General features: G+C 41.7%; 1 protein-coding gene across 1 annotated transcript in view; it reads left to right on the forward strand.

The window, feature by feature from the left end:
- Positions 1 to 27,944, forward strand: part of MRPS9 (mitochondrial ribosomal protein S9) — a 65,118-nt gene that overhangs the window by 19,920 nt on the left and 17,254 nt on the right. Inside the window, exons 2-5 of the mRNA XM_083174400.1 lie at positions 280 to 459; positions 11,972 to 12,034; positions 13,936 to 13,966; positions 17,202 to 17,281. Coding sequence (XP_083030526.1) covers positions 280 to 459; positions 11,972 to 12,034; positions 13,936 to 13,966; positions 17,202 to 17,281 — 354 coding nt within the window. The remainder of the gene's footprint in view (positions 1 to 279; positions 460 to 11,971; positions 12,035 to 13,935; positions 13,967 to 17,201; positions 17,282 to 27,944) is intronic.

Raw genomic sequence — 27,944 nt, forward strand, 5'->3', positions numbered from 1 at the left:
GTATGGAAATCATCATGAGAAACCAATGTTGATCTTTTGACTGTCGACCTATCATCTGAATCCCTATACTGGCGCAAGGGAAATTCCTATAATATTTACATTCATAGGACTTGTGCTGTGAATTACATAAAGTACAATACCAATATGTACAGATTGCATATAATGAACATCCATCTTCACCTGCATTAGTCTTTATATTATTTTGGTTTATGTTTTCTGGTAATTTAATTGTTTTCATTCCCTTTTACACCCCTACTTCCCCTCTTCTTTTTGGCATAGGCTTTGCGACAAAAACATACCACATCCAAAGCACAGAAGAAAAATGTTGCTGCCTCGGGACCTGAAAAGTACACGGAGGCTTTTATTAAGAAACAGATTGAAGAGTTCAACATTGGAAAGAGACATTTAGCCAACATGATGGGAGAGGATCCAGAGACGTTTACCCAAGGGGACATTGATGTAAGTGTATCTGCTCAGTTGGAGAAGTAATTTAGTGTGGAGCTTCTTATTGAAAACCCAGACTCTGTTGTAACTATCCCAACTCCCTCTGAATTTTAATCAAACTGTCTGGCTAATGCAGGGACATTGTTGTACAATGCCAGGCTATTTGTTCTTCTGTCTCTCTATCTTCTATTGGAATAGTCAGGTTGACTAGTACACCACAGTTCTGCCATATAGTTCTGCAATTTCCTCATTTTATCAATATATATTCCTACTGCTGTGGGGTCATGCTGATTACATGTTCTGTGTATGCCAAGGTGCATGTTGCACAATGCATTATCCTATAAATACAGTATTCAGTCAAAAAATAATAATTTCATAATGGTGGTTTGTGATTTCAGCATTACTTTCATACATTAAGATGGTCACCATAGGAACACCAATATTTGGACAGGTAGACATGTAGTCCCATTTATCAATGTGAAACTTTTTGGTATTGGGGCACAGTAATGTTGTTCCTATTAACAATGTGTGTTCCATTTTACACACAACATTGCATTATTTTGAAGAAAACATACTTTAAGATGCTAATGATGTACTGCTGTCTGCCCACTTGCCCAGAAGATCTGTATTTCAATTGGACTAAATCATCTTAGTCATCCAATCAGCAAAGCTCATTGTAATTAACATTTAGGCGGATATTCAATACAGGGTCATGTCAGCCTGTCCCGCTCTCGGATGGCTCGACAGATTTGGCAGGCGGAATTCAATGTCCCACCTTCCGAGCGCCGAGAAGGGGGCGTGGCCGCGAGAAGCGACTGGAAATTGTCGAGCTGCGGCTGGGAGCTCGTCAATTCCTGGCCGTTCTCGACTGCTTGTGAAGTCGGGCATGTTCTGCCGAGATCCCTGCTCAATGCGGTCGGGGAAGACCGCATTGAATAGGGCCCCATTGGGAATAGCGATGGGAGATTGAATATCCCCTTTGTCTAAGACCATCAGATGGTGGTTCCCCCCCCCCCCCCCCCCCCCAAAAAAAAAGATGAATAGCTGACCGGGGTGCTGCTAGTGAAGCAAATGCAGGAGGGGTGAACAGCAGCACTCACACACAAATTTTCAAAGAAAACTCAAAACACTGAGCAACGGTCAATGTTACAGAATTTATTCTGTTTTCAAGACCAACAAACCAACAGAATGTGGCACTGAACATACCTATATACCAGGCATTCCCAACCACGGTCCTCAAGGCACACCAACAGTGTGCAGGTTTTCTAGATATCCAGGCTTGAGCACAGGTAACTTAATTAGTATCTGAGGGATTCTGATTAAACCATCTGTGCTGAAGCCTGGATATCACTAAAACCTGCACTGTTGGTGTGCCTTGAGGACCGTTGTTGGGAATGTCTGCTATATACCGTGCATGTATCACAGCTCCTCCTCTCTGTTCCCCCGCATCCAGCATGTACCGGCGTCCCCGCCGCTTCCGGGTCCCGAACATGGTTAAAGTCATGAACCCAGCCAATTCGATCCTGTAGATTCTTCTTCGCCCCTGTTTTGCGGGGCAATCAGTCAAATTTCTCTCTAGCATTGGCTAGGATCTGGGGCGAGTATCCTCGATCCGCATATTTGTTGACCATTTTATCCAGGTCCACAGACAGTTGTTCTTCTCTGCTGATAATTCTCTTCACCAGGATGAGTTGCGAAAAGGGCAAACCTTTCTTGAGTGCAGGTGGGTGATGGCTTTGGGCACTCAGCAAGGTATTCCGATCCATCGGTTTTGAGAACATAGCCGTCTCCAATTTTTCGTTAATGGACACAGGCGGCGGCCCGGACCTCAAGTGGACGCTGACTATCACCCAGTGGTGTATCCGTCTCGCCGGGGAGCGCTGGCTGTTTGGCTGGTTACCATAGAGACACTGAGGTTTGCGGGACGCAGCTGGATGATGTCATGAAGTGGCTCACACGCTGCTCTGGGACCCGGAAGCGGCGGGAACACCGGTACACGCTCTAATTAGGGGTCCACGTAATGAAATCGGCATATTAACACCAGAGAAACACAACCTTTTCTTGTGTCCACCATTTTCATGTCAACCTTTGTGCTTACTACTGTCCTAGACTGAAGAGCAATTTGCACTAGTCAGAGTGTGTCCATATACAAGAAAGTAGTTTTCACTGTATTTCAAAATAAGACCTCTCACACCAGTAAATACCTGCCACTGCATCAGTCTAGCACTGCAATGCAAGCAGATTGATAAATATTGCTGCCAAGTTCCCTTCAATTGCTTTTTAATTGTTATCTCAGCACTTGCTCAGAAACCTGCGTGTTCTCCTCCTGCTTGGAGAGAAAATTCTTCAGGAAATTTCTCTAATTGATTTGCTGTGTCCATTCTATTTGCTAGATCATTTTTCACAATATTTCATAATTTGTGCTCATTTCTAATGAACAGAGTCATTAGAACAGGCATGACTAAGTACAACTGACAGCTAACATTAGGTGCCAGATGCAGTTTCTAATGCTACGTAGAAGTGAAAAGAACAGTTTAAATAAATTAGCACCTGTACATTAGTCTCACTTGCTGGTAATTTATAAGCGAATCAGTCGAGATGACATTTAGGTAAGTCATTGATCACATTAACAGCTGCCTACCCACTACCCAGCTGGGATAACTAATTAATAGAGATAGCAGTTGTGACCTACCGCTTTCCCCAGACCAATCGTATCCTCTTAGTCTTTGTGATCAAAGTGTAATGCAACACTTTCCTTTCCGTATGACCATATACTTATGTATGATGCGTATATAGTTGTTATAGATATGACTGCTAATGGAAGATGTCCAGCATTAGACTGTGTGTTTGTTCTATAGATTATTTTTTTTATATTTAACCCTTTGAGTGCCAAGTGAATTTGTCAAAATAGGTCCGAAAACTGCCAAGCAAACATTTGTATTCATCATAATGGCATGTAATGTTTTACCTTATATAGAAAAAAATTATCTTTTTTTTTTCCCACAACATTCATATACGGTATGACATTTGTTATATGACATTATATAACAAATGTGAGCGATGCTGATATTTTGATCATCTTTCAGAGATGTTGGCACTCAAAGGGTTAAAGGGATTGGTATTTATTAAAATTAATTTTGAATGTGTTTTGCAAATACTTGGTAAGGGAAAGTTAGGTTATACGGAAGAAATAAAAGGAGAGCACCGCAGAACAGATACTAGATAGTGACCTAAAGCCCAGGTTCCCAATATGTACACATGGAAATGCTTTTAATACATTGGCTGTATTTATTTGTCACTAATTTAGATTGCAATGTAGTTAATAGTTTAATATTGAGGCTATAGATGTGTTTCTTTATTGAATGGGGATTAAAAGGAATTGCTTTGTTTAGATTAACAGTGTTGATGAACAGGGTTGTTAGTGGGAGTGGTTTTTAGACACAAATAGACAGGAAGATCTCCCATGTTTCCCTAATCCAGTTTTGAGCCCCACCCAACTAGGTAAGGCTGCAACTTGGTAAACTTGGCAACCTCTTATAGTACAAAAGCGGTTGAGTGGCAACTTCCTTTGTGAACAGCGGCATTGTTTCTACTTAGGGGGGTAACATACACAGTATCATAGTAGTTGAGGTTGAAAAAAGTCATACGCCCATCAAGTTCAACCTTTTCCCTTTGTTTCAACTTTGAGCTAAAACTGATTATGGGTTGTACACCTTGAATTATTTTTTTTTTTTAAGTAAATGTTTTAAATATTTGAAATGTTTTAAAATATTTTAAATATGTTTAGTGAGTCAACACCACCCCTTCTGGAAGAGCGTTCCATATCTTTACTGCTCTTACGGTAAAAAAAGCCTTTCCTTCTAAATCTTCTCTCTACTAGTCTGAGTGCATGCCCGCATGTCCTAGTCTCCTTCCTCAAATGAAAGAGGTTTCCTGAAGGCTACATCCATTTTATCAGCTTGGTTGCCCTTCTCTGAACTTCTTCCAGTTCTCTAATGTCCTTTTTGTAGTGTGAGGCCCAAATTGCACTCCAAATTCTAGATGAGTTTTAACCAGGACTTTGGTTTCCATGCCCCTTTTATATACTGTAGGTGTTGGCTCCATCCCAGGAAGACCCAGGGTGATGTTTGTCATTATATCGCCCAGTGTGCATGCCTCCAACGATGCCCGATGTGCAGGTACAGACAAGGGAGCAGATCATTAACAAGGGTGCAGCATGGCCCCGGCTCTCCCCCTTTGGCATTGGCAATTGTGTATGCACGCCGGGAATCCTAAAGTGTGTAGGGCGAAAATGTACATTCTTCGGGGGTATTCAATGTTTAGGTCACGGCGGTCGAGCTTGCCTTGACCCTGTCCCGTTCTCGGTTAGCTCGACCGAGAACATAAAGGCGGGATTCAATGTCCCACCCACTGGGGAGCGAGAAGTGGGCGTGGCCACGAGTTGTGGCCGGAAAGAGACAAGCTGCAGCCGGCAGCTCGTCACTTCTCGGCAGAACGAGCCCAAAAGCTAGTGAAGTCGGGCTCGTTCGGCTGAGAAACCCTGCTCAATGCTGTCGGGGAAGACAGCATTGAATAGGGCCCGGCGACCATCTCCCCCCTTAGTAGTTACATTTTAATTTTTGTTATCTGTGTGACTCATGTTACAACAGAATGGACATAGAAACTGAGGGGCTCTCCTAATTATTTTTACAATGATTGATAGACTATACACTTATAAGACCCTAAACTTATGATTGACACAAACAAAAAACTGAACTAAACTATACTTAAATTTTTTTTTGCCATATGACGTGAATCAAATTAGCATGTAATATGTTACATTTCATTTACATTACGTTACATCATCTGGGGATATTGACCATTTCCAGTTGCTGCCAGCCTGCTCCATTGTGCTTGCTAAAGGTGCCCATACACCAGCGATGTATTGGAGCAATCCCCTGACAGTCGCGTCGAGGGAACGGAAATTTCACGTGTAAAAATTTCGGCAGGGATCATGGAATCGGGACTTTTTAACATGCTTAATTTCTCCCATTCCCCCCGACGGATCGACTATCACTACTGGCTACTGATGAGCATTTGGTCGGTGGAACAGTGGGAATCTGGATCTCTGGTGTCTGGTAGTCCTCTCTGATGTCCGTGATGTCACCTAAGTATCTTTTACCAGAATAAATCTACTAAAATGTTAGTGGTTATGTGAAATGGAATTTTCTTTTATTGCGTCCTATATTTCATGAAATGACCCAAAAACACAGAAGAAAGGATATTGGCACTTTCCCCTGCCGCATTTTGCAGGGCATGCCGTGTGGTCACCACCCATGTAGTGATTCCCTTTTTACTGATCCCTGTCTAGTAATTATTGAAGTAGTTATTTGATAACACTGGGCAAGCTGTTGGCAGGGAAGGTTCCATTATCTTGCTTTCAACTCTTTTAACTCTATTAACTATTTGCAGTCACTCACTTTAAATACTGCAGGGGAGGTGGTTCTAGTAGAAATGTCCATTCTTACTAAACATGTACAAATGCCCCTGTTCCCCCAATCATACTGCAAATTCCAGAGATTTATTGGCAAATGTACAAACCAGCGACTTGTGATGAGATTTCGGTGGCATAGCCTTTAAAACATTGCAGGTTTTCATTTCACGGTTAAGATGCCAATAGATTGATACTTGCCGTAACTTAAAGGCTGTTGCATTTGGCCCGTAATATTTGTAGATGTCATAAAAGACCTTATGCATCACTTCATATAACTTTTTTAGCATCAGTGATAAGGCAAATCATTATTATGCCTCGTACCATACGAGTAATCCAACACTGATATAGCCTTCCCATACAGTCCAGCTACAAATCGCCCCCACGTAGATGCTCTGTACTTACGGGTAGGTGACTAGTATGCATGCTTAGATACCTACCCGCTGCTAATTGTACACATACAGTTTTTGGTACCGTAATGAGCACTTCAGCTATCGATACCAGTTTTGCTCCACGGAGAATTCAGAGGGAAAAACAAAATTCGTTTAATGCACCTTTTTTAATAAGAAGGACATATAATTGATAGTCCATATTAGACAATAATACAGACAATAACTCTTAAATAGACTAAAGTTCTGCGAGAGTATATTATATTAAAAGTACAATAAAATAAAAATATTAAGTGCACATACTGTAGCATGGTACATTGTAGCCACACATTTACATGTATAAACTAAAACATAATAAAATTCATTCAGTCTGTTCCTGAAAACCAAGAAGCTGAGGCATAAGGTAATGTTTTATTCATCTACTGTAACTGTAGTCTTACTCAGCTGGAACAGATAAGAGACGGGGAGGATGGCTATGGTGTTAAAAGGGGTGCCAGATAGTGAAATGATAGTGTTAAATTCTATAAATCCTACTGAACAGTATTAAACATTTGTTACTCAGATTTCACCCAACCTTATTTTAAACAGGAACTGTAACAGAATGTAGAAATATATTGTACTTCAAAATTTTATTTATTCACTATTTTAGAGACTTTTCTGCGCTCACATATGGAAAAACTGTGTAAATTCACTTCTGCGTGTGCACTTTGTGCAAATACTCACTGGGTGCATCTCTCTGTGCGAAGAGATCCATCTGACTCCCAAATCAGCTTCAATCTGTATAACAAGCCTTAATATTATGCTGCAATTGTAGAATTGTTGAGGGGAGGTGTATCAAGTCTGCTTAAGAATGGGATAGCCACTTGATTTAATACATCATTCGTTGCAGTCTCATCCTCCCTGTAATTGCCAGGATAAAGCTAGATTTATAGCCAATGCAAAACAGGTGTCTTCCTGGAAAATCTTGTGTTGTCAATCAGTTGTATAGCCGTATTTAATCAGTAGGCTGGTTGGGGAGCGTCTTTTAAACCTTGATTAAGAAAAGATATGCTTAGTAATATATTAATGCAGCACAGATTCCTCCGCTGAGCCCGCTCTGCTTCCCAGAGTCCGTTTAGCAAGAGCTCCACATTCAAACTATAATGGATAAAAGAATTTCTGGAATCTTCATACAATGAAATATTATTTTGCACAGTGGCTTGTACTAAAATGGCTTATTAAGACTCACACTTTCCTAGTTAACAGATGCATTTTATTTTGTAATCCCTGGGAATACCGGACACATGCTCTCTCTGAGTTTAGTGCTAAGAAAACATCAAAGTACCTTTATCTCTGGGATTTAAGCATCTGGGCAGAAGTAAAAAAAATCCAAACAAAAATCCTATTATGTAACTTATCATGTATTCATGCATCATTATGTGAAATGTATCTAACAACGGAATAAGTAGCTATATTTAGCTATTATATAATTACAGTGATTGCACTCTGTGAAAAAATGTGTGGTCCCAAGAACCCCTCACTTTATAAAGTTGTCGTCCTACTCCAATGTTTATGGGTCCCATTACGTATTATGCTTTTGAGCTACCCTCACCCCCGTACTGTCACTACAATGTTGCTTAGGGCAAGCATGTCAAAACTATGGCCCTCCAGCTGTTGTGAAACTACAAGTCCCATCATGCCTTGCCACAGTTTTGCTATTAGGGAATGCTAAACTATGGCAAGGCATGCTGGGATGTGTAGTTTCACAACAGCTGGAGGGCCACAGTTTGGACATGCCTGCCTTAGGGGGTCAGAAGAAAGGGTGAGGGAGAGAGGGGTGGTCAGGGAGAAAGGTCTTCATGGAAAAAGTGGAATGGGACAGTGCTTGCAATAGAGAGGGAGTCAGATGAAAGGGGGGGGGGGGGAGAGGAGCAAGAGAGGTGTGTGAGCAGGAGTAAAGAGACCATGTCTGTAAAAGAGAGAAAGACTGGAGAAAGAGAGAGTGAGTCTGAAGGAGAGGTGGGACTGTCAGAGAGGGGAAGTGTGGGTAAAGAAGTGGGAAGAAGAGAGGAGAAAGAGACTAGGGGCAGAGAAAGATAAAGAGGAGAGATGAAAGGGGAGTGAGGGTTGTGAAAAAGAGTGAGGGGGACAAGGGGAGAGAAAAAAAGGAGAAACAGCAGGGGAGAGTGCTGGTGGCAGAGACTGGGCAGGGAAGAGAAAGCATAGGAGACAAAAAGGAGAAAGAAAAGGGGATGGGGAGAGCACAAAAAAAGGGAAAAGAAATGGTGTGGGGGAGAGGGATGCAATAGGGGTAAGGCAAAAGGCTAGGAGGTGACACGGTGTGCGAGGGGGTGGAGGGGGAGGGTAAGAGGTGATGACTAAGGTGATGGGGCAAGGAGGTGAGATGACGGAGGGTTAGAGGGAGTTAGGCAAGGGGGGGTAAGGTGATCTAGGTCAAGAGGGCAGTGAGGTGAGGGGGGCAAGATGGGATAAGATGACAAGGGGAGGCGTGGTGGAGAGGAGGCGTTCTCTGCCGCTCCCTGGCCATGCTGCAGATATTGTGTACAGTCATTGACTCAAAATATAATACAGAAATAAATAATTAAAAATGTGAAGGCAATTATTCATCATTATTAATATTAGATGCAGTAACAAGTGTTTTATTGTGCAAACAGAGCAACTTTTGAAATCCGTGCGATTCTTATTCATGCTCAGCTATATATGATGCCAAAAACCGAATGTGTTCAGCCACACAAGGTGTGCATATTTCATATCATGGCTGCACACCCAAGAGTGGCATATCTATCCCCTTAAGACACCCATTTTGGGCGGCTACCTGCAAATACTAAGGATGCCCAAATGTATGTACGGGTGGCCCAGGCAGTAGCACAGCTGTGCATGTATGCTGATCAGGATTTGCCATACTGAAACCTCTTCCTAGATCACTTTAATATAATACAACATAGGTTATTTATTGCAAGCTCTGCTAATGATGGGGGCATGGAAAAACAAATGTACTGCAGACATTGATGTATTTCTTTAGCCAGACTTGGTAAGTAGATAATCAAAATTTGTAATTGTCAATTTTTACTGCTGTGTAATTAATCCATAATTTCCTTTAGGGTATGATTGAATTGTTCTTGCCACGTATCTGTCAATGCCAAATTCTTTACTCTAAGAGTCATTATCGTATATCAAATTAGGGAGACCTCATCCAATTAAAAACATGTTCTTTGATCTATCCGAAGCTTAGCTTATATTAGATGGACAGTTACAAGATAAAATAAAGTATCCAAAAACAGTTGTAAAATATAAGCAGCATTTCATCTACTTGTGTCTAAACCAATATTCCTATATATTGGTGTGGTTTAGGCGTTCTATTATTTTTGTTCAATTCCTCTGACCTGCTTTTGGGTGCGGTTTCCCAGTTTCCATTTCATCTGCCCTCAGCAAGTATTATAGCTACTACTAAAAATCTGAATTGTCAAAAATACCACTATGTAGCCCGACTGGCACAGGGGGAGATTCTCTAAGAATCTCCGCCCCCCCTTCGCCGCCCATCGCATATTTAATTATCGCATATGCTGTAACATATGCGATAATTAAGGCAAAGGACAGCTCTTGCGTTAAGAGCTGTCCTTTGCGGTGAGAGTCGCCGGGTCCCAGCAGGTCCCGGCGGCTCTCCCCTCCCTCCCACACCCGGCGCTGCTGCTGCTGCGCCGGGCTCTCCTCCTCCCTGCACCCAGAAGAGGATCAGTGCAGGGAGGAGGTCACAGGTCCGGGCAGCACTGCGCTGTGCTGCCCGGACACAGGTGAGGGGGGAGGGGGCGATGCGGGGGGTCGGCGGAGGGTTGCGATAGAAGCCCATTGGCTTCTATGGGGCATCGCCAGATTTTTCTGGCGATGCCCCCCGCCGCGGTAACCCGGCGGGGGATGCTTACAGCTTAGAGAATCTCCCCCCCATATCTGTTCAGAGGCCTAGCTGCCTTAACTTTGGAGTTTGGACTTAGATATTGCTGCTGTGGGTCTGCCCCAGTTCATTCCCCCTTTTCCACTTCCATCCTTTTATTTTTATGTCTATGGATATCTATCGGTGTATTTCTGAAACTACTTGTAAGCATCTTAATGCCTGGTATTTAAAAGGGCAATGCTTTTACTGGATGTGTCTTGCTAATAAAAGCATTGCCTTTTTAAATATCTGGCATAAATACCCTTAGAAGTGCCGTGTTATCTGTAATAGAAAGTTCCAGTTTTCCCTTTTTTGTTCCAAAGTGGTTTTTGAACCTTTTATGACATGTGTACTCCCTAATAGGTGCAAACAACCACAACTTTCTGATATCCCTTTCACACCGCACTTGTTAAACGATATATTGGTTTTTTTTTTATTTATTTTTTCATTTCAACACGTTTAAGGCTGCAGTGGGAAAGTGCCAGAGTTCATTTACCGGTTAAAGATAACCAGTATTTCAAAACCTTTAAAAAGCAGAGTCCTACACGTTTTAGAGCCATTTTTATGCAGTGAGAATGGCTCTGAAGCGGTATTTAGTAAAAACAACAGACTACAGACCTGTGATGCTGTCCCCTGCATTCTGCCTTGAAACATGGTAAACGGGTTGACTGATGTGAACGGTATTTAAAACGGTAATCTACTGCAATGTGAAGGCTCAGACCCGTTTTAAATACCGTTTCAAAATATCGGTTTTTAAAATGTTTAGGCTGTGTGAAAGTGGTATGATCTTCCTTGTTTCACAGTATCTACAGTATCCAGACTCCTAGGTTTTGGAAAGCATTTATGCAGGAGTTGCTTAATCCTGCAATAACAAACATATTTGTACATAGGTTTTTGTTACCCCTTTTACTTAAACATGTTCTCAGCCCACTGTACTCGTTGTGCGGCTGGTATTTATAAAATGCAAAGGAAGCGCATTCATGTAGCTTCACACATCTTTTTATTTGTGTAATGTTTTGATTTTGTTGTAAGATTGCTTAAAGGGAAAAGTACCAGTTCAGTTGGTAGGGCTCATTTGTGGTCAGTTTGCACTCTTTAGCTGGATTTGCTCCTAACACCCGGGCAGGCCACATCAATGAGGTAGTTCAGACAATTAATGTAGTTACAGATGTGTCCCCTCATCATTGCTGCAGTCGCTTTTTACAGCCCTTCTAGCCGAAGTATATTTACTAACGCCCATAGTCTTATTTTTGCATTTTTTTTCCCCTTTAAAATGCATCTTATTTGCATTGCTATGCGTTAATGTATTAAATCACTACTGTTCAGCAGATTAAAAGGTAGCAAACTCCTCTATCAAGATGGTAGATAGGGAGGGAAAGAGAAAACCGTATGGAAAATTCACATTATTGGCAAAGGTTAAACAGCAAAGGTATAAATGTAACCTAATAGTGTCTTTTATTTGGAATATGTGGATGTCCACTAAGAGCTTATTTATTTATAACTTAATTTACACTTCTGAGTAACTTGTAGAATGGGTAAGGCCAAATCTGAAAGGGACAGAAGTTCTGAAGTATCACCCAGCATCTTCCTCAGCAGAACAATCGCCACGGCAGTAGCTTTACTGAACTAAATCTAAAACCGTACTGATACAATTGTTCCCACGTAATGCAGCATGTTTTCTGCATGGTAGTTCTGTATGTGGCAAATTGTCAGCGTCATGTTTGTTTTTTCTTATTTCAGAAAGCCATTGCTTACCTCTTCCCCTCTGGATTGTTTGACAAGAAAGCAAGACCTATAATGAAGGTACTATTGCAATCCTGTGTATTTATTGCATATATTATAAAATGATATAGTTAGAAGTGATGGAGTAGGTACATGGTAGCCATATTATCCTATACTTTTTATACAGGTCAAGAAAGTCTGTGGTTATTTCAGACGGTTTTTTTATTTTACAGTAATGCATTAAATAACTACTAATCATTAATTTGCTAAATATATAGTTGATTGTAAATTTTCATACACAGATGGTCCTTACCATAACTGATATTAAGTGGTCAATTTAATTAGGGACTATGGAGTAGATGTAGCTGCTCCTTATTCCCGGCAAATACTGCTTCCTCCAAGTGTATGGAGCGAAAGTTAACTATCAGAGCTTTTTGTTAACTCTGCTAACAATTTAGCCATACAATGGGGGAAGGGGGGGCACAGACCACTCAACCAGAAAAAGAGACGGAAAGGTTGTGAGACGTCCCATCGGGACCACACTGCTAATGAATATTTAGGGTGTCAGCAGCTGGGATAAACAGCGGGAAGGTAGATGCATCATAGGATGCATACAGAAAACAGTATAGGGGAAGCAGATGCATGAGCACCCAGGTTACACAGGGGAGGTGGAAGCAGGGCTGTGCAGTCGGAGTTGGAGTCGGAGCAAATTTCAAGTACCTGGGGTCGGAGTCGGCAAACAATTATAATTATAATTAATGACTTCTCTACTGTAAGAATAAAGACCAATGCATGCAGTGCCTCACGTAACCGCAAAACGAACACGTTAAGTGACCATGAAAAAGCATGCTTTTCATGTGCTTCACTATATGGCACGCAACGCACAATTCGGAGCACCAATACTTATAAATGTATTCTCCCTTGTAGTTTACAACTTATTTCCAATGTTCAATAAGGTTTTCAATACCTCGAAAAATTCATTTAACCAAGCTCTCCCACCATACGCACAACATCACTCGGATGAAGATCTTGTTTTATGCGCGGGGTCGTTTGTTTACCTTGGCTAAGCCATTCCTTACGCTGGTTCATATTGATGTACAGGCACCATTTTTCGTCGCCAGTAACGATTCGGTAAAGAAATCGTTCCTTGTGTCCGTGAATTGAACGGTGACGAGCAAGCAAACCAGCGGACAAACATTGTGTTTGTCCTTCGCATATTAATACAGAGGAGTCGGAGTCGGGGTCTGCCGTATGAGGAGTCGGAGTCGGACCATTTATCTACCGACTCCACAGCCCTGGGTGGAAGCAGCACATCCCGCCTGGAAAACAAAATGGGGAAAAGGTTGGGGTAGGGTCGGTATCCAGCCCACAGATTATTATAGGAAGGGGAGATCAGCCAGCCAGTTCAAACCACAGGGGAAGGGGGCACTATACTGCCCGCAGAACCATACAGCAGAGGGGGGGTGAAAGGCAGGAGAAACGGGATACAAAAATTACAAAACATTAAAGGTATGTTAATACATCTACCCCAATAGTAAGCGGTTGTTTATACGGCATTTACAGTAAGATACCACCATAGGGCTTGGTACAAAAATCGGCAGGATCGGTCCACGTGGGGCGCACAGTCTGCTGACATTGCAGATGTTGCTATGTCATTACAGTGTCAACTTTGACCCTAATTTAATTGATCACTGTGTCCCAAAAACAGAACACTTTTTTGAATGAGCCCTGTGCTATACAAGCGCAGAAAGATACATTTTACAGGAGTGATGAAAAAGGAAGCAACCCAGGCAAACACATAAAATATTCCATCTTTGATATTAGGTTTATTCTTTTGAATGGGTTCTCCTGTATTAGTAATAGTAGTATACACAGTTTGGTAATAAATTCTTACAGATTAAAAAATATCATTTTCATTTAATCATAGCTTTATTAAATATACTGTTCTCTAATCCTAACTTTGTGTTGCTTTTCTTGTGTAGCACCCTGATGAGATTTTTCCAAAGCAATTGGGTAAGTGAATGCAGTATTTCTGATATGCATTTATTTTTTTTATGATTGTATCTTGATCTTTCAGCATGCTAGTAATCTTCCCTTCATGTCTTGCGTGGATCTCTTGCAGCAGTTGCACATGATAAAATGTGAGAAATTGTGCGCTCTGGAGATTTGTGTGTCCTCAGATGGCAACAGAGTGGGGGATTTTTCATGTACAAACAGGCCACATGATTGAAAAGGACATTCTCCTGTTTTATACTGGATTTATTATGTCTGGATATCCCCGATCTCCTGATTATATGTGGGTTCCCTTTCATTATTCATGAAGGCCATTACTCCTGCCTGGTAGTGTGTAAAGGGGCAATCCACCTGGCTTCATTTTCTATTTATTCCAGTATAATGAAGAGCAATACAAGGGAACCTAGTGATCAATGATCTCTGTGTAATGCTGCAATGCTCATGTGCACTGGGTGTCCTCTCCTAAAACCCTATTATGTTCTCCATGTCCGTCCTTCTTTAAGATGGCTGAGTGCTACCTATCCTGATGAGGGATACAGATATTTAAAATTTTTTTACTATTTTGTAGTCTATTAAAGTAAGAAACACAGAGTAGTATCTATCCATCTATATACTGTAGCTATCTTTATTAATCCCTATTGAATCCAATTTTAGGTTGCAGTGCATAAATGACTCCTCATATTTTTCAATATGTTTTAAGTTTATTGGTTTACAGACTGTCCTATCAAATTGCGCATCTGTGTTCACTACACTAGTTCTAACCTATTCGTATCTGTTCCCATTACACTCAGGGCCAGATGTATCAAGCTTCAAAAAGTGATAGTGGAGAGTGACAAATAACCAGTCAATCAGCTCCTACCTGTCATTTTTAAAACACACTGTAACTTGGCAGTTAGGAGCTGATTGGCTGGCTGTTTATCGCTCTCCATTTTATCTCATTTTGAAGCTTGATACATCTGGCGTACAGTATTTTAAAATATTTTTGTTTTATGTACCAGGGAATAACATACCTTATTTCTACAGGACTTAAAAATGGCTTAATCTCCGTGTTAGATAAAATTAACTATTTTGCTTCTTAGAACCTAAAAAGACCTAATTCTGTTACTTAAGTTGAAACTATATAAAGTTACTGTGAAAATGTGTGGAATGAGTAGTATTCGTTTGTAATTCATATAAACAGATAGGGGTTTTTACAGCCTTGCTGTGTAGTGTTCGCAGTGAGACTGCCGGCTCGTGATATTTGAGGGGTCCGACCATACGCACGTACCAGTGATTCTTTAGCGTCTATGTGACTACAAATGGATTGCAGCATCATGCGGCATAGCACTCCCACGATGCGTGCGCATCACAGGAACAAAAGCTGCAAGGTAGTAGCAGGATACATCTGCAGTGGCATCACAAGTGACGTGCGGACCCACCGATGTGTTAGCAAGATGATGGCTCCTGCCCAGAGCCAGGTGCTGCACTGTAACATTACGTCCAGTGCCTGGCTCCTGTGGGCAGCTCACATCTCCCAAACCTCCACAGTGATGAAAACTGGGGTCAGGAGACTTGGCTGTGCCCCATCCTGAGAAGCCACACTCCGTTTTTAGCAGCCAGCCACAGCCACCTTGTGTGGAAGGGATGAATGACATTACAGCACATATGTAATAGTGGGGCAGATGTATTAAGCCTTAACAATAGATAAATGTAAGGGTGATAAAGAGAGATAAACGTCCAGCCAATCACCTGCTAACTGCCATGTTGCAGCCTGTGGGGCAGATGTATTACTATAATACTTCCTGCTTCGCCTCATTAGCGAGGTGAAGCAGGAGTGGAGACCGACAAGATGTATTAACATCTTGTCCGCCGAAGCAGGGGAGCGCTAACTCCACCCTCTTGCGATGTCCCCTCCTGGAGATAGAGCATCAGTTTACACTGATGCGCTGTCTCCTGTCCCCTGGCCGGCTGGACAGGGCATGCATGGCATCTCGCTGCTCACGCAAGATCCCCAGCGCAGCCCAGACCTAACAGCAGGGACAGCGATGTCCCTGCTGTTTAGATAGGGCTTCGCCAGCCTGCTGCTGGCGAAGGCAAAAGCAGCAGCGGGCGGAACGGTCAGCAATGCTGACCGTTCATACATTCGGCCTGCTATCATTTAGCATAGCGTCCCTGTCCATTACCGCACGCTGGCGCCGTCAATACATGGGGAGAAGCGGTATCAGTGCACATAATGTTCGCTGATACCCTTCTCACCCATATCGTCTGATCATACATCTGCCCCTGTGTTTGCAAAAAGTCAGTAAGGAGCTGATTGGCTGGATGTTTATCTCTCTTTATCACCCTTGCATTTATCTCTTGTAAAGGCTTAATACATCTGTCCCAAAGGCACATGGTTTCAAACCTAATGATATGTTGCATGGTTTTGTTTTATTTTCATATAATGCACACATACCTTTACTGAAATTTTTAAAACTTTTACACCAAACCACTGTTCTACTGAATGGGGAAAGGTCTTCCCAAACTTTTTCCATAAATTAGGAAGCACACAATTCTCTTGGCTGTCATGGTATGCTGCCACTGGATTCCATGTTACACCATTAAAAACAGCCTAACATTCCTCCACCAGGATTTACATTTGGTAGTGTGCATTCAGGCAGGAAGTGCTCTCTTGGCATCCACCAAACACATGTTTGTCTGCCAGACTTGCCAGATTAATTGGTCCCTTCTGGGAACGCATTACCACTGCCAGCGAGTACAATGCCGACATTTGCCATTGTATATGGTGATAAGAGGCTTTCATACAGCTGCTCAGCCATGGAAACCAAATTGGCAAACAGGTCTTGCTTTGGTGTTGCTTTTAGAGGCAATTTGGAGCTTGTATTACATGTGTCACCAATTGCTCTGTGATGTGAGTTTATGGGACATACTGCTTCATGGCTGAGCTGCTGTTGTTTCTAGAAGTTTACACTTCACCTTTTTTTTAAAATGGATATGTCTAAAACAACCAAACACACTACTTAGAAAAGGGGCACATATACAAAACTACAAAAATATATTTATTTTTTGGATAAACTAGTGCAAAATATTTTCCACTCAAATTCCGTATCTTTATCAAATGTGTTCTTTTAAATAGAATAATGTCCCTAACATACCTTTTAGATGAAATGATTGCAAACTGATTATATAACTAACAAGAATAATTAATACCTCCTATGTAGCAATTGTCTAAAAGTGATTTTATATTTCCCTTCAGCAATTCAATGGGGAGAAGATAAGCGTCCGTTCCACTTTCTATTTTACACTGGCAAGCAGGAGTTCTACTCATTAATGCATGTGAGTATCTTATGCTCTATGATAAATTGTGTGAACCGCAAGCCAAAGCATTAAATTACACCAGAGACTCCCACAAATGGGCTCTGGGTCTCTCCGTTTTATTTCCAAGACAATGAATAAATGCCTGGAAAAGCTTATTGGGACGGATTTCATGGTGTTGTTGGACAGGGAATTATTGGGCTTTAGAGTCTTTTCTGTGCTTGATATTATGCAATGTATTAGGATAAGCAGCTTGGGCTTAGGCTATACAAGTTTTTTTATTTTGTTCGAAGGACTGTATTTGGACCTGAGATCCCTAGAAGGATCATTGATCCCTTTTAATGGCTGCAGCAAAAATGTGTGCTCCTTTTGGTATAGCACAATGAAAGACATTCCATGTGTCCTATAAAGACCTGTGACCTTAACCCTTTGAGTGCAAACATCTCTGTGTGAGATGCACACAATATATCCACTTAAAGTGCCAGCGTCGCTCACATTTTTTATAAAAATTCAAATAAAAAATGTTCTATATATTTCCTATATGAGGTCATTACGACGAATAAAAATGTTTGCTTGGCAATTATAGTACCTAATTTGACAAATTCCTTTGGCACGCAAAACAGTAAGCCTTGTGCTCAAGTCAGCAATTGTAATGTGCTATTTATTTGCTGGTTATTGCGGCAATAAGTGTATAATCAGAAAGGCCTGTGTTTGCATATTAATAACTTTGGGCAATGATTGTTACAAAGCACAATATGTCTGGTTTATCGGTATCCGTGTTTATGTAGTTATGTGAGGTCAGATTTGCTTTTAAGTATAGAGACTAACCATGTTATTAAATGCTCGTTTAGTGACATTTAGGGGGTATTCAATCCAGGATCACGGCTGTTGATCCCTCCCAACAGCCACGATCCTGGCCCATTTGTGGTTTGATCGTCAGGTGAACGACAGGCGGGATTCATGCCTGCCGATTGGTGCAAAGTTGGCGTGGCCATGAAAACGGTCGTGGATTGTCGATCTGCAGCCGGGATCGCAACAATCCATGGCCGTTATCGGCAGAACGGGCCTGACAGCTTCTAAAGTCGGGCTTGTTCTGCCGTGATCCCTTTTCAATGCGGTCGCTAAAGACAGCATTGAATAGGGACCCACCGCTATTTCCCCCATCGGGAATAGCGGCGGCATATTAAATACCCCCTAAATGTTTAGTAATATCTATACAATGAACAATCCATTTAGTAGGTATGATATGTGGGAATGTGGTCAAAATCCCGGCGGTCGGACTCCCGACCGCTGCAATGCTGGCACTTTGTCCCTCTATGGGTGTCCACGACACCCATTAAGGGAGAAAAAACGAGTGTGCCGGGCCCGCAAGGGGACTCGTTCCACAGACCCCAGTTGTCGGCATTGCAGCGGTCGAGATTCCGGCGTCAGTATTTCGACCGTCTGTATTCCGGCCTCCAGGATTTCATACTGATCCCGATATGTGGTCACGAAGTAGTTCTCTTTGGTTTCTTGTCGAAGGGTCTGTAGCCAACACAACAGTCCAGTATTGAAATGTAAAGATGCTTTCTGTATACACATGGACAGTATGTTAGATGTGGGTCAGGCCAAAACACTGGGAAATTAAACCTACAGTATTAACATTTTAGTTTGACCCTTAATTTGTACTGAGTGACTTGATTCTGTCTTCTCAACTAGCCCCAAAGGATATCAACCTAGCATTGTAGCTGCAGGTTAGTTAGTGCCTGCCCTTGTAAAGATCAATATCTGGATTGCTGATTTTTTTTGGAATGTTTTTAAACCCTATCACCCACATGGACTCCAATTGAGAACAGTGAAGTGTGCCGAAGCATGGTGAGAAAATTAAGCCATGCAAGGAGACGCGGCACAGTAATTGGGGGCCCACATGCTCTGGAGTTGACATTGACACTAAAAAGTAAAGCTAATGTCTACCTTTTCCGTGTCAACATTTTCCTTGTATTGACCTTTTGTCAATGTCAGTCTTGTACATGTCAACCTTTGCTGTCGACCTAGACATGGTCTGTATACATGGCTCTCTTTGGTGAATAGTGCATCCTACTCTATTTAAGGACACCCCACTCTTCCATAAGAGAGAAACTCCTCTACCATATAGATACAGTATATGGTATGTCCGGTACAGTCCCTTCTTGAGATTATCACGGTTCAATAGTTTTCCCTACTGTAGGATTTTTATGGGTGTGGTACAGGGGTCCGACAGTTGGGATCCCGACAGTCATTAGCCTGACGTCGGGATCCCGACTGTCCGGATTCATACAGCATGGTGAGCACAACTAAGCCCCTTGCGGGCTCGCCATGCTGCGGGCACAGTGGCTCACTACGTTCGCCACCTATTCTATTCTCCCTCTATGATGGGTCGTGGACCCCCACGAGGGAAAATAGCAGGTGCCCGTCGGGAACCCGGCTGTCTGTGTCGGGATCCCGACTGTCAAGACACCGTCCGGCACCCGGTTTTTATTGTATAACTTTGGGGTCGCACCTGCCAAAAGAGTGCGACTTTACATGCTATACGTTTATTATTTACCATCTAGTAGGTTCTCTTGTTACTATACTAATTAACTTACAATTTTTGTAATGCTGGAACTTGGACCTCCAAATGCTGAGAAATATTTTTTATTTTTTTCCCAGATACTAAAAAATCTAATTTTAGGTCATGATCCATTGCATTAAATTCATTTCTGTGCGTTCCATTTCCAGCACAAAGATCAGCCTCTAAAAAAGCTGAAGACTAAAACTGTTCATCCCAGAAATATAGCAAATTCAAATAAATGATTGCCAATAAATGATAGTGCCTGTTCTGCTTACTGCTGTAATCTGTTTTATTACCATAGTGTGTTAATCGTGCTTAGCCTCTGTGCTGGAGAACACCGCAGCTGCCTGGAGTCCTTTTTTTATCCTTTTAATTCTCCAGATTGTGTTCATGCTGCAAACAATAAGAGGCTAATGTGGAGTAGAATGTATGCCTGGCTCAATGCTGCACATGCACATAAACTGGACGTTCCCATGTACAGGTGAGGCAGGATAGTGTATGCATCTGTCACATATCCACTTATGTCTGAGGAAGTACTCACATCGCCAAAGTTCAGTGAGGTCATGTCAATAGAACTACGGGCTATGCACTGTTGGATGTAAGAGTAGACACAACCATTTCCAGATGTATGGTGACTGGCAGCAGAAACCAGCACAGACATAGCTGAGGGCAAGCGACTAATATATACTCCACTCTGCTTAAGAATTAATATACTGCGGTGGCACATATGCGCAATAAAGAAAAAAAACTATAAAATATTTGTCTTCCTCCTAATATTAGTTGACAGAAAATAGTATATTCATCCATGTCCCAGAGAACCTTAGCTGGATATTATTGATTTTTAGCGATGATGTGTAGATAAAAAAAAATGATTGTTACGGTGATTGTCATAATTGTACATATAATTATACATTTAACAGAATAATTTGTGCTAGATTTCAGCATTTATATATATATATATATATATATATATATATATATATATATATATATATATATGTTCATTCTCCCTTACCACACACGCACACTCAAATGTGTATTTATAATATGTTTTTTAATGTAAGTTCTGTTGTTATCAGTGACCTTGAGCAAATGAGTTTTGTGCCCTGGCAGAAATGAAAGGGGTGATAAATGCAGAGAGTGCCTTTGCTGAGTAATAGAGCTGCAGCTCACTTTCCACAGAGGTTTTCTCTCCTGCTCAGCCTCCGGCAGCCGCAGGACCCCTGCTGTTCATTTAAATAGGTATGTCAAATCTGCCTGGAGATGCCGCCGGTTTGATCTGTGGTAATATTTGTGAAGGTTCCATATGGACTTAAGCCCCCTGCAGTGCTAAGAAATAATGTACAACGCTTCATGGTGCAGACGCAAATTTCCTCTGAAAAAGGATGCAGTGCTGCGTTTTAGCTGTCGGAGTGGATGATGGAGAGGACGCGCTAGGCCTGTCAACTCGTTACACGGATGGGTTGCACGCAGCGAGGCTGTGGAAAATCTGTGCCTTTTAACTTTTCTACTTAATCACGGTTGCAGCATTGCCTTTAGACTGTATGCTACATTAATTCTCTTCCTGCCTTCCGTCTCTCATCCCAAGTTTCACTTAGAAAAAAATAGAAAAAGTCTAGCATGCAGGTCTTGTCGAGGCCTTATCAAACAGCTGTCATCCCACGAGCCATTTGCATTTGTTTTGGCTGAAACAGAGCAACCCAAGGGCAAGATGTGTTTGTTGCATTCCATCATAATAAAGAAATTACACATTTTGGATGGAATAAAGCTTTTATTTGTAGTGCTTGTGCTTCAGAACCATTTAACCCCAACAACCCCGGATGTCTAATGTCATATGCAATATTGAACGCTTCAAAGTATCCCAGGCACTTAACCTGACAGGAATGGTAGTATGAACTTTTTTTCATGAGAGCCATTTCTTTTCTACTTGTCAGGAAATTTATCGGATCTCTTTACTTCCCTCATATTGGTAGAGAAACATTTACATGCAGCTTTCCAGATACATCATTACCTTCTATTTTTATTAAATATCTTTTGTCTCCTCTGCTTCATAGATAGCAAGCTGTGTATGAACGTGGTATTTACATTCTCAGAACATTCTCTGTAACTTGGTATTGCTGCCTATAGTAAATGCATATACAATTTAGTTCACACATACGTATATTATATATGGTCTGAAGGCCATTTTCATGTAACAATGTGAATGGTGTATTATAATGAACAAACTGGAGTGCATTTCTTCTGAGATTAATTTACTTGCACAGTCTGGGGTATAGTATATTGACTAAACTGTGGGCTTTTAGAAGTAGAGATGTTGCCCCTAGCAACCAGATTTGACACATCTGAACAAATTTCCCGCAGTATCCAGTATACTGCCCGCACCTTCTGCCACCTTCTGCCCACATGGGCTCATATATTGTGTGTAAATCTGGCACTAGCCAGTGCTTCCTCAGCTATTTACAACACCGCACATCAGTGGCTATGGGAAGTATTTCAACTTCTAAAAAAGAAAAAACTGCGTTTTAATAAATCTAACCCTTAAGTTTCTAATTTAAGTCCTGATAGACTGGACTGTATCCAGTCAATATTTTCATCACCATATTGGCTAAGGGAGGGTGCACACCCGGACGACGAGCAATCATGCCGATGGTCGGACCGCATTATTTTTGGCCCAGACAATGCCTTGTTGCTAGGAAGAGTTAATGAATGATTGAACGATCACTTTTCTGTTCTTCAATATGCACCCAGTGGCATATCTGAAATATGTCGCATGTGACCCGCAGGAGTGTGTTAAGGGCACACACTGCACGATGTAAACTGTCATGTTAGTGCAGCACATCGTCCCAACGTCATGCTAATGTGTACCTACCCTAAGGAATAGATTGTCTTATTATATGCACACACCTCTTTTCTCCAGATACTCACACCAGCCAACACTACCAATGTTGTAAAGGTGTTCATATGTTTGAGAGTACACAGTCTGCATTACATTGTTCACCAATTGCAACACAGGAGCCTGGGTGACTGCTATTGGGGTTTTTATAAACCGTTTTGCTTGCATTAAGTATTTCTCTGTGACACACTGGGCCTTATTCAGAATCAGGCAAAGATGTGACATGAGGGGTTTGCATGTTGCATATTTGTATTGCGTATGGGTGGCTTACCATACTACTATCCCTTAAAACCTAGACCTGGGGTAGCCAACTCCAGTCCTCGAGAGCTACCAACAATTAATGTTTTCCAGCTCACCTCACAGAGGGGCAGATTTATTAAGCTTGTTGAAGTGATAAAGTGTCTGCTTTTTATCACCTGCCAATCAGCTCCTAACTGTGAAGTTACCGGCTTGGTTTGAAAAATGACAGGTAGAAGCTGATTGGCCGGTGATAAAAACCAGACACTTTATCACTTCACCGTGCTTAATAAATCTACCCCTGAATCACAAGTGAAGTAATTGGCTCCACCGGTAAATCTTTTAAAATGCGTTCCTAATGAGTGTACCTGTGAGGTGAGCTGGAAACCGTGAACTGTTGGTAGCGCTTGAGGACTGGAGTTGGCTACCCCTGGTCTAGACACTCATGTATTACACATGTTTTGTGGCTGATTAAAACCAAGTAAAATGCAGGCTTGAAGTCAACCAGCCACAGATCATGTGTAGTTCATAGTATAGTAAGCCTATGCATGTGCCTATTTTTTTAGCGACAAAAGTAAAGTATGGGTGTTGGGTGGGCATGTAGTGAGTGTAATATGGGCAGTGAAAATCCCCAAATGCAACTTCCTCTGAGTGGCACGTGCAGTCACACTGGTGTAAGTTTGATGCTGGCAGTGATGAATGCAGGACAATGGCTGCAACCAATGAAAGCACATCCATGTATGCTAACACCTAAAGTGACTGCAGGATTGGTTTAAAAGTGATTTTACACTGATCAGGGGTGGCCAAACCGGTCTTCTAGATCAAGTAACAGTTCATGTTTTCCAGGCAACATGTGGCTCTATAGTAGGAATGAATGCAGCAGGTTTGAGAATTTGACAGTAATGACTACAGCTGTGCACCAGCTAGGTGATCTGGAAACCATGGACCATTGGTAGATCTCAAGGACCGGCTTTGCCACCCCTTAGCCTATATTCAGTTGGGGAAGCCTACACATACATTTTTAGGTGGTTTTAAATAAAGTAAAGCTGGCCATACATCTACAGATCGATTGTCAGATTGGGCTGGTTGGAACAAAATCCTGGTAATGGATGAGAGCAAATGACAGTTGACCATTTACTTTAAATTGCTGGAAAACTGCCAAAAACTGTCATTCAGATATTACCAGGTTTTTGTTCCATCCAGCCCAATCTGACAATCGTTCTGTAGATGTATGGCCACCTTTTAAACGTCTGCTACTATTTGCATTTTACTATGCACGCAGCTGGCTCAAAAGCAGGCCTAGCTATGGCCAAGGATGGGAGCAGCATATGCATTTGACTAAAGCAGAGTATATACCAGGTGCAGGCAGGGGAGGCCTCGCTTGTCATACCACCTGTCAGACTCCAGACTTTTAATTATAAAATGATCAGAATAATACAAAGATAATTGTAACTTTTAACTGTCCTCTTTGTATTATTCTGATTTGTTTTTATAGCCAGCAACAGCTCAGTCACACCTCTGGTAATCAGTCACTGACTTATGGATGGCCATCGATGATTCATTTATAATTATTGATGGTTTATGTCCGCTGTCAAATGCTTTTGCCATAGAACAGGGGGGGATTGCCTACATCAATGGCACAGCATATCTGAATACATTTGTCGTGACACAGAGCATAAGTCCACCCCAACACACACAGAGCCTCACCACCAGAGTTTTGATTGCTCCACAGCCAGACAGAACAGGGATGACAATTGATGAAACCATCAATGGTTGGTGACAGCCAATGTAATTTCACCATTGATAGCAACAGCACTGATGGCCATCCCTACCCTGACTTGAGCTGGGGGTGGGGCAATGCAGCTGCCAATAACATAATAACACCCAAAATCTAACTCTCTCTGCACATGTTACATCAGCCCCACCTGCAGTGCACATGGTTTTGTACATTAGGTGTAACCAGTATCAGGCCAAAATATATCGTTATCGTTGGTATTTGGAAAAATCATTTAGTGTGTATGCACTATATAGTTTGTCCTGGAGCACTGGGTAATTCAAGGGAAGTCGTTAAAGATCTTGTACACGGAGCATATTGTCTAATGGTGCATACACACTGGACTATGTATGCACTGAAAGATATTGGTGACCAATTTCCCTTGAACTTCCCCAGTGTCCTGGATAAACGATATTGTTCATACACACTGGAATGATCTTGCTAGACTCTCTAGCTTTTTCTGAAAGATCTCCAAAACTGACCTGCCTGCATAGTTGGCGATCAACCTTGAAATGACCTGTGAGTATCATCGTTCATCATTCGTAGTATACATACTGAACGATATTTTGACCAATATCGTTTAGAAGGACAGAAATGAATATCGGTCAAAAAAATCGTAGAGTGTGTATGCATATTAATTATTGTGTGTGTGTGTGTGTGTGTGTGTGTGTGTGTATGTATATATAATTATATTTATTTATTTACACACACACACCTGGAATAATCAGTGTATGGTTCACATATTGGTGAATATATTAATAATAGAACAGCACACAAAACCTGCATGTCTCTGACTTTATCAATGTCAGTCATGTAATGATTATAGGAAGACATGTCAGCTGTCCCTACAAAGACATGAGTATGTTGCATGATATTAAGTGGCCTCTTCAGCAAATACTAATATGGTTTTGCTAGCATCACAATATATATTGCATAGCTATGTCGCTTTGCAGGGACCTTTCTTTTCACCCTTGTCTCCATAAATAAATGTTGTCATTTATTTGGTTGTGTTTTACAATACGTCTTCTATGCTCCAGGGATTTGGAAGTGTAGTTGGAAAGCAGTGGTAACACAGCTGGGAATTCCCAGTGTTTATAAATGGCTCACAGTGCTATGGGTAATGTGGTCCTATAGACTGATTTTTGCTCCCCTGCCTCAGCTGGGGTTTCGTGTAGTGACAGCCTCATTGCTCTTGTCTGTCCTCTGCTCAGTGGAGGCTTGTAGTGTAATAGCACAGTATTCCTGGTTACTAAATCTGTAAAATATTACTACTATTAGTATTCATTTACATAGTCTTTAAATCCTATTTCTGCTCATTAGAGATTAACAAGGATGGATAGCATTATATACACGTGTACCTCATGTAGTCACCATGTCAAACCAGGTCATAGTCACCACTGTTTTCCTTTTGTTTCTATTCTGACTTTGTTTGTTTGTATAGTAATAATTGCTATAGAGCTACAGCAGCAATACAGTGCAAATTAAGATTATTCCTAAAGGTGTTCATGTCTAAATATGCAAAAATGCTGTTATGGTAAACCAGAATGCACATATATGTGGCTAGAGGCCACATGGGCCAATAGAGCACAGTGTTGCAAACCAAACTATCCTATAATTATAGTAGTACAGTACAAAGGAACATGCTTGCATTATATATATTAAATATAGTTGCTACATCTATATGAATATTTTACACCCGCATAGTTAAGGCAAATACATTTTGTGTCTTTTCCCCCAATAAAAAGCATCTTTGTGCACTTTGCATGTACAACAAATCACCATTGCCATGCCAACGGAGTCATGTGACTAATAATGCTGATTCTCAGCGAGATGTATATGCAACTTTCTTATCTCTGAGGGGGAACATCTAGCACAGTGGTAGCAAACTCCAGTCCTCGAGAGCTAGCAACAGTTCACATATTCCAGACAACCTAGCTGCTGCACAGGTGCACTCATTACGCACTAACACATTTTAAAAGATCCTCAGATGGAGCTAATTACTTCATTTGTGATTCTGTGAGGAGACCTGCAAAACATTAACTGTTGTTAGCTCTCAAGGACTGGAGTTCGCTACCCCAGATTTAGAACGTATATTTACTTACAAGTTAACATGAATGTCCACCCCTGCATTATATGGGTGGCGCTGCTTGTGAGACACACCCAACTAGACCGTATATAGCCTTGATTCCAAAATTGGCAATCACCTTTTTTCTTTGCAAGATACAACTAGACCTGCAGTACACTAGCAAAAGTATGTCAGCTTTGTAGACTTGATTGCATGTTGCATTTATAGCCAGCTCTGCATAGGCAGCAAAATGTTTTTTGTTGTTTTGAAGGATTTATCTCAACATAATGGTTCTATCATCTAATGATTTCAATTCCATTGCATTGCATTTTTTCATGTCCAAAGCCTGACGACTATTTGATGTTGGGCTTCTGATGTCCATGCTTAGTGCAAAGTGTGACAAATGTGTAGGGCAGTTGTACACTGCAGAGGCTGCTGGTAACCAACATTACAACTGGGACATGTAAATGCCCACCGAGTTGTGATGTCAGGCACGACAAATTGGGCTGATGATTGGTAAATATGTATGCGCCTATCAGGTCGGCGGAACAGCCAGACGATCTGCTGTCCTAGGGTATAGCCAGCAATAGAATCTCCCCAGTGGCAGACATTAGCATCCTTTAAAGATAACAGTAAGAAAGGTAAGGAGAAAACTCTTAACTAGCTGTAAAGGAGCCCATACACACTCCGATAGCGGCGGTGCGATGTGTGCTTTGAGGTGCGCCCTCCCGCGGCACCTCATCGCACAGTACAAAAAGTATGTGCTGCACATACTTTTTGTACTTGGTTTTCATCACATCGCATGGCATGCACAAGGCATGCCATGCGATGTGATGGATGCTATTTAAGCCCAGAACGCACACCGGGATCGGAGCGTGTATGGGCACCTTAACTATTGTGGTATGGAAATAATCTCTTCTGGAAATAATTTGCCCAGTTACTAAATAAAAGCTGAGTTTTGCTGTTTTTATTATTTATTTTTTCTCTCTCTCGTGCTCTCTCTCTGTATGTCATGCGGTCAATCACTTTGGCCCTTATTCTGATCGGTGCGGATATATCCGCGTGCGTTCGGCCCGCCGATGTTTTGTGTCTGCGCATGTGCAGAGGCGTCTCTGCGCATGTGCGAGCGGGGCGTACGGCCAAATC

This window comes from Crinia signifera, chromosome 2 (assembly GCF_055691185.1).
Source record: "Crinia signifera chromosome 2, ASM5569118v1, whole genome shotgun sequence".
Lineage (NCBI taxonomy): Eukaryota > Metazoa > Chordata > Amphibia > Anura > Myobatrachidae > Crinia > Crinia signifera.